Genomic DNA, 7,569 nt, shown 5'->3' with positions numbered 1-7,569 from the left:
GAATTGCGAGTTCAGAAATATGCCTTCATAACAATGATCAACTGTTTTTTGACAAAGTGCACAGACAAATGGTAAAATATTCATTGATTTTAGTGAATGGTATTGGAACAATCTGGCATCTACAGGAAAAGAAATTAATCTCTCCTGTACCTCCCACCTCAAATAAAAATTAACTCAAGTGGATCAAATGTAAAACATAAAATTATAAAACTTATATGAGAAAATATAATGTCATCATGACCTTGGGTTAGGCAAAGAGTTCTTAGATATGAACCTAAAACACAATTCATGAAAGAGAAAAACTGATAAATTGAGCTTCAACAAAATTTAAAACTTTTCTTCTATGAAAGATGCTGCTAAGACAATAAAAAAATTCAAAAATTGGAAAGAAAAATTGCAAATTACATATCTAATAATAACATTGCATTTACAACATGTAAAGAACAAAATAAAGCAAACACCTCACTAAAAATTTAGCAAATGTTTGAAAAGATACTTCAACAAAAGTGATAAGCAAATGGAAATGAGTCCAGGAGAAGATATTACTACATACCTATTTCTGGAAATAACAATTTTCATAGATGGCTGGTGGAAAAGCCATCTATGGGCACTTTGGGAGAGTTTGGGATTTCTTATAAAGTTAAATATATACTTGCCAAATGATCTAGCAATCACACTCTGAGGAATTTAATCAAAGAGATGAAAATTTATTGTATGAGTCTCATCCAGGACTGCCATAACAAATTATCAAAAACTTGGTGACTTACATCAACAGAAGTTTATTCGCTTTACATTCTGGAGCCCAAAGTCCAAAATCTAGGTGTTGCAAAGCTATGCTCCTTCCAGTGACTCTTAGGAGAGAACCAATCTGTGCTTCTTCTGCCTTCTAGTAGTAGCTGGCCTCCTTGGTTTCCTTGGCTTGAGTCTCTCTGCCTCTGTCTTCATGTCACCTTGTCTTCTTCATGTGTCTTCTTTGTGTATCTCATAAATACACATCACAGGATTTATAACCTACCTGGACAGCCCAAGATGCTCTCATTTTAAGATCATGAAATTAACTACACCAGCCAAGAGCCTCATTTATCTTCACACAAAAATCTATCCATGAACGTTTATAGTACCTCTACTAATAAATGTCAAAAACAGGAAATGACCCAAGTGTCCTTCAGTGGGTAAATGGATAAACCAACTGTGGTGCATCCCTACAATGTAAAACTACTTAGCAATACATAAAAACAGACTATTGATACATGGAACAATACGAATAATTATCAACAGATAAATCAACTGCATGATACTAAGGAAAAGAAGCCAGACTTGAAACTACAAGCTAATTCCATTTGCATGACATCTGGAGAAGTCAAAAGCACAGGGACAGATAACTGAATGGTTGTTAGCAGAGCGTTGAAAGAGCAACTGGCTGCAAAGGGGAAGCGAAGCGGGGGACCTGAGGTGGAGGTAGAATTGCCTTACATCCTTATTGTGGTGGTAAGTACATGACTCAACAGATTTGTCAAAATTCATAGAACTCTACACTAAAAACAATGACTTTTTCAATATGTAAATTTAAAACGAGATCATGGGTCTAGGACTCTGCAATCCATGTTCTTCTTTGCCAGCTGAACTCTCTTCAGGCTCTAAGCAAAAGGAGACAAGAAGGAACCGGCTCCTTCCAGTGTTGATTTCTGTTTCTGTCAGTATCACCCATAGAGATGCTTTACTCTGGCAATGAAGGTGTTTCCAATTTCTTGTTTGATTTGGTTTCTCCCTACTCCTAGAACAGCTTGCTTCACCACTTCAGAGATACTAGTGTCTCCAACTTCCATTCTCAGTGATGCAGGAATCCTTCTCCAAGTTTCTCAGTTCTAACTAGTCCAGCATTTCCCTTTGTTCCCCTAGCCTGTGGATGGCAGCTGCTTTGTACAGTTTCTGCCTCTGTTCCACCTCTTGTTCTCTTCTGCCTTTCTTGTACTCTAATACTTATTTTGCCTTATCCCTATATTAAATACTTTCTGTTGAAATTACTGATGCATTTTTTTTCCTGACTAGAGTTTGACTGACTGATTGAAAGCCGAGGTCTTTCCTATGCCTTCCTCCTACAGATCTGTCCTCCATATTTCATCTCTGAGTTAACTCCTACTTCTCTTCCCCATCATTCTCCCTAGTTTTGAGTGCCAATTCACAGGAAATACACGTTAAACTTCACCACAGCAAGGTGGTAATCAGAATCCAGAATGTGGAAACTATTGTAAGTATAACCTAATCTTACCAATCAATAAATTGCAAGAGGAAGAGATAATGGAGGAGAAACCTTTGGATTAATTGAGCCTTAAGATATTAACCAGTTGCAACATGAAGATCAAATAGAGTCCAAATTGTGTGTGTGTGTGTGTGTGTGTGTGTGTGTGTGTGTGATTGGTGAATTTGGACCATGACTGGATTTATGATTTTAAACAATTAAGAAATTATTACAAATCAATTTATTTTAGTTGTTGAATCAGATTTTAGTTAACTGTATCACTTAGTAATACATGGGGGAAATATTTATGGATGTACTGATATAACATTGGAACTGGACTGTAGATGAAACAATATTGGTCATTGATCACTATTGAAGTCAAGTAATGGGTACAAAATTTTTCATGTCTCCAAAATCTGAGGGTCTACCATGTCAGGTAAATAGAAAAGAATGGTTCCCAGGTCTTTGGAAAAGTTCAAGAGCAAATGCTGAAAAACTTAAAGCATGGCACTTTCAATGGTAAGCTCTGAAAACCAGCATGAGTCTGTCACTATGTAACCTTGGATTTCTGCCTCTATTTCCTCAGATGTGAAATGGAACAATAATATCTGACCTATGGCTTTGTCATGAAGATTAAATGAATTCACAGGTAGAAAGCATGATCTTAGAGTGTCATCAGGCTCATAGTAAGCACTCAAAAATATTATTATTGTCATTATTATTATTACACAGGAAAACAAGCTGAAATGAACCACCACCAGGAACTTGAAACAAATGTATTCAAAATATGTTTTTAATCTTGATGAAGTTCACAAATGGCACAATTTTGACATTTCCTTAAATAAATTGTACAACCAGGTTCTCAGGCATCAAGGCACAGCATTGCCATTATCATGTGTCCCCAGAGGCTACAAGAGGCAGTGATTTCATATCCCCCTAAGGTTCGTCAGAGCTGCCATAATCAAAAGGCTGGCTCTCAAAGAACCAGTTTACTACCAGCAAGCCATGGGAAATGCCATCACATTTACTGGACATAGAATCAAATATAAAAATGATGCACAACAAATATGGAATTAGCTTATTTTGCATTCAGTTTCATTCCTTCCAAGTGACAAAGGTGCTTTTTTTCTCAATATCTATTAGGATGCACACATTTGTATCTTCCATGGGCCTTCTCACCAAGCTGTGATCAACAGAAATTAATAGAAGTGGTGAGGTCAGCTTCAAGGCAACCTAAGATGGGAGATAAAATTTAAAAAAGAAAAGTAAGAGGAGGAAATAGAGACGGGTGAAGAAGAAGAAAAGAAGTAGGAGAAAAACAAGAAGTGAATAATCACAATTGTCACTGAAAAGAACACTTGTTCCACTAAGTAGCGTTTATGAATTATGGATATGAGATGGAAGGTAAATGAAGATAAAATAATTCAGCTGTTACAATAAAGGTAGGGAGTAATATGATTACACTTCTGTGGTCTGAGTCTGTAAACACTGACCAAAGGTAGACCCTTTCCTGAACCTAGGCTTATTAGTGAGGAGTGGACTCTGACAAGATATGCAGGACCATCCTTTCTGGATTCAACAAACATTTTCTTCATTTCTCATAAAAATGACACTGCATCTCTGAATCCTGTCCTAGCATCAAGCTCTGAACTACAAGGAACTCATTACTTCAGGAAAAAGAATGGTAGGGTCTCTGAAGAATGGAAGGTTAGAAAATGTGGATCTCAACCTTCAACACTCTCCCTCTCCCAACCTATAGTACAAGGCAGTCACCTTCTTCCTGGATCCATTAACTGCTCAGGCCTGAAGGTCCCTGCGGCGCCGGCCGAAGGCATCGGAGCCCACATTGGTTGGCACGAAGTTGTCCTTCACCACACCCCCGGATCTGCTCAGCAAGCCTGCCAGTCGGTGGGTCACACAGGTGGCAGTGTTACAAGCTCTCTTCTGGGCAGTGACACTGATTTGCAGAATGGAGAAAGAAGAGAAGGCCTGACAAGTGAGGACTGGGAAAGAGCCTGCCCCATGGGACCTTCATAAAGAGAATTGCCTCGACACACCACTTAACAAAAAGTGTTTCTCTGAAGTGCAATTATCAAAGCTGTTAAGGGAAATGGCCTGGCAGCCTTTGCTAGAATCTCTGCCCAAAAACCATCACACACACAAAAATGTCTTACCTAGAAGACGCTCAGAGAACAAGGTTTGCAACATCTTACCTGTTTATTAGCACACTGTTCTTGCTTCTGCATTGAGTCCCAGGGATTGCCCATCAAGCCCCTATTAACTAACTCCCCTGAAGCTGAGGCTACTTCTAAGCATAGGCACTGAACACTTAGAAGACTTGAACCTGAACCAGAGCAATGGCCATTACAATTCGGGTCCTTTTAGAAAAACAGATTTATTTGTCAATGGTGAGGCATGAGGGATGTGCTTATTTTAGAAGTAAGAATTGGACAGCTCTGCTGTGAAATCCTCTGGGGGCTCACAAACTTTCCCTCAGTCTCTTACCTCTAATGCAGTCTAGGATCTCTGCTCTCTCCCTTTCTATCCTGGGGTCCCCAACATTTTCAGCCCTAAACAATATCAGCTTGAGAGCAATTAGAGAGGAAACCACATGCATTATGTTCTCAAATAGGAGCAAGAAAGGAAACCAGGAAGAAGTGGATGGAACTCAGGTGGCATTCTGTGGCCCAAAGTGAAGGCAGTGATCCCTTTGCAATATGTCTCAAGCCTGAAGTCAATGCCATAGAAGGTATGAAAGTTGTTCAGACCCTGCAAGCACATGTCAGCACTCAGATTCTTGCACAGCTTTGATCTAGGGCTGTCTGGGCTGCAGGGCAAAGACATGCCTGACAGTACCATGCAAAAAGTCTGTCCCCATGTGCAGTCAGCAGAAGGTTAGATCAGGCAGGGGCACTTGAAGCTGTGGCAGGAAGCACAGACAGGAGGGCAGCTGACACGTCCTCCATTGTGGGGGACCAGGGATGCAGTGGGCCAGGACAGTGTGGGAAGGGCAACAGTGGGGAAGGGTGAGCTTTTCTGGCATTCCACATGCTGTTCAGTCCATCATGCTTGACAGAGGAGTTCTTAGTTGGAGGCAGGTCAACATGACTCTGCCTAGGCAGTATTGGGCAAGGCCGGGCTCAGGACACACAGGGAAGCAGAGCTGGAGAAAAGTCCCCTCTCTGGCCCTGTGACATCACGTACATCTCCAAAGAGTCTCAGACCTACCTCAGACTCTGCTGTACCTGTCCCCACCCCACACAAGGCCTTTGCCTTCACCTTGCAATTATAAAATTAAAGCTCCTTGTGGGAGTGAAAGGACATACACAGGTGAAATTTCTAAAACCTCCTGAGATACTGAGTCTATCCTCTGGCTTTGCACTTACCAGTCCTAATTCATCCTGTGCTCGGACATCTCCCCAGCACTGTAAAAACCAATTCCCAGAGAAAATGACTCCACACCTCCTCATTTCCCTTCCCAATAAGTTTCAGAAATGGGTCTTTTAACATGTGTAACCATAGTCCTTCCAGCTGCATTAAGACCTGTGCCTTCCATGGGGGCTGAGAACAGCGAGGGCCCCCTGGTGAACACACACAGTCTGCTGGCCTTCTGGCCAGTGTGTCTCTCCTATCTTTCTGGGATAGGCCCTCCTGGATATGTCAGGGCAGGGAGAGGAATCTTACCTGGAGCCCTCTGCCTCCAGTTCCTGCTCCTGCTCCAGCTCCCTGGCCTTCAGCTGCATATAGTCCTGCACCAGTGCAGTCAGCAGGAGGTGGGCTTCCTCCTCACTGAGGGTGGCCAAGTCTGGGCTGCTCTGCAGTGCTGACCTGTAGAGGGGAAGTAAACCCACTGCAGCCTCTGAGCCTCTGCCTGCTCCCTCTCTCTAGGATAAGCAGTCAGGCTTCCTAGTCCCAGTCTCTACCATGGAGATGAAACTGCCCTGTTTCCCAGTAGACAGGGCACAAGGCCAGCATCAACCTAGGGGCGCTGCTTCACCAGGACCCAAGTGTGACTCCAGAGCTACAAAGCTGTCTGATCCCAGCAGCAGTGGGGGAAGAGTAGGCTTCTGGCTTCAGACTGTCTCACCTGAAATGCGCAGCCTGGAGACTGCCCACCTGGCATAGGACCAAGATGCTGAGAGCCAGGAAGGTGGAGAATTTCCAGAAGCCCATGATGCCTCTCTGTAAAGGGAGAATGACGTTATCAGGACCATAGACCTGAGTTCTAGTGCTGCCTCTGCCACAACTGCCATGTGACCTCAGACAGGTTACTTCGCTTCCTGGTGCTTCTGTTCCTGTATTTGCCAGAATGCTGCTGTGAATCCCAACAGATACATTGTCCTGAATGGCTTGGTGGAATAGAAGCATGAGGGGTGTGCATATGTGGCTTCTGTTCTGTGGTAGGACTTGAAGAAGTTAACAGACACATACACACACACACCCCTTTTACCCTGATCTGTGCAAAAACCAAGCGCGATCCACCCTGCAGTAGATTTACTCTCTCATTGCTGGCTCCAGTGCGTGGAAGGGAGTGTAGTGGATTGAAAAGGAGTGCTAATCTCTTAGTTTGAGGATGTGGGGAAATTTTAACATGCCAGTTACAGGTGTCTCAGAACTTCAGCAGCACAGCTCAGCAGCAGGTGCTGGGCACCCACACTTAGCAGTGAGCCCACTTGATCCGATCAGCTGACGGCACTCTTCAGATCCGACCCGTGTCCCTGGGACGCTGGCGGGCTAGAGTAGCCTCAGAGGAAAGCTCCGGACTCTACTGTCCTGAAAACCAACATGATTCCTGAGAACACAGACCTGCCCAAACTTGAATAGGACTCTAGCGCAGATCCGCCCCAAGGAGGCGCTCAGACTCGCCTCGCTTCCAGTATAGCTGCAGAGTCCGAGATGCCCGGGTTTCTGCTTGCTCTAATTAGGAGGAAAATGTCAGGATAGCCCTAGTCATGAAAAGAGCTAAAACCACCCAGCTTTAGGTATCTGGAAGTGGCCATAGAAATAGATGAAAGCCAGTCAAGCAAATGAAGCAAAATATAAACTTACAACAGTGAACGGAATGGGAAGTTCCTCACCTGGTGATGCGAGTTTCAGGATAATGCAAGCTGCGGGTCCACCCAGGAAGAACACAATGCCTGTTGCGGGCGCCTTCTCCCGGGAATCCCAGGCTCTTATTCCAGTGAAATTGGGAGGGGGGTCCCCACCACCCCGCTCCGCCAATCCAAAGTGGCCAGAACCAGCCAATCAGAGAACCGACCGAGCTCCCATTGCGTCATAGCTCCCTCAACCCACACTGGTGCTTGAGGGAGGGAACTGTCCACTCCCAC

At 43.7% G+C, this 7,569-nt stretch overlaps 1 protein-coding gene across 1 annotated transcript; it reads right to left on the bottom strand.

The window, feature by feature from the left end:
• Positions 1–3,123: 3,123 nt before the first annotated feature.
• Positions 3,124–6,412, bottom strand: LOC109701302 (calcitonin gene-related peptide 1). The gene is made up of 4 exons (XM_020186793.2): positions 6,327–6,412; positions 5,924–6,067; positions 4,013–4,196; positions 3,124–3,472 (listed from the first exon to the last, which is right to left on the bottom strand). Exons 1-3 carry the CDS (start codon positions 6,410–6,412, stop codon positions 4,037–4,039), a joined length of 390 nt encoding a protein of 129 aa, XP_020042382.1. The 3' UTR covers positions 3,124–3,472; positions 4,013–4,036.
• Positions 6,413–7,569: the final 1,157 nt, after the last annotated feature.

This window comes from Castor canadensis, chromosome 1 (genome assembly GCF_047511655.1).
Source record: "Castor canadensis chromosome 1, mCasCan1.hap1v2, whole genome shotgun sequence".
Classification (NCBI taxonomy): Eukaryota; Metazoa; Chordata; class Mammalia; order Rodentia; family Castoridae; genus Castor; species Castor canadensis.
Note: the sequence above shows the minus strand (reverse complement) of the source record. Positions and strands in the feature narration are given on the sequence as shown.

Excerpts from the sequence above, each read along its gene's own strand:
- LOC109701302 (XM_020186793.2), bottom strand. The coding sequence starts at position 6,412 with ATGGGCTTCTGGAAATTCTCCACCTTCCTGGCTCTCAGCATCTTGGTC. Across the intron at positions 6,068-6,326 it reads CTCCAGGCTGCGCATTTCAG|GTCAGCACTGCAGAGCAGCC; the intron begins GTGAGACAGTCT and ends TCCCCTCTACAG. Across the intron at positions 4,197-5,923 it reads CTGGAGGCAGAGGGCTCCAG|TGTCACTGCCCAGAAGAGAG; the intron begins GTAAGATTCCTC and ends TCTGCAAATCAG.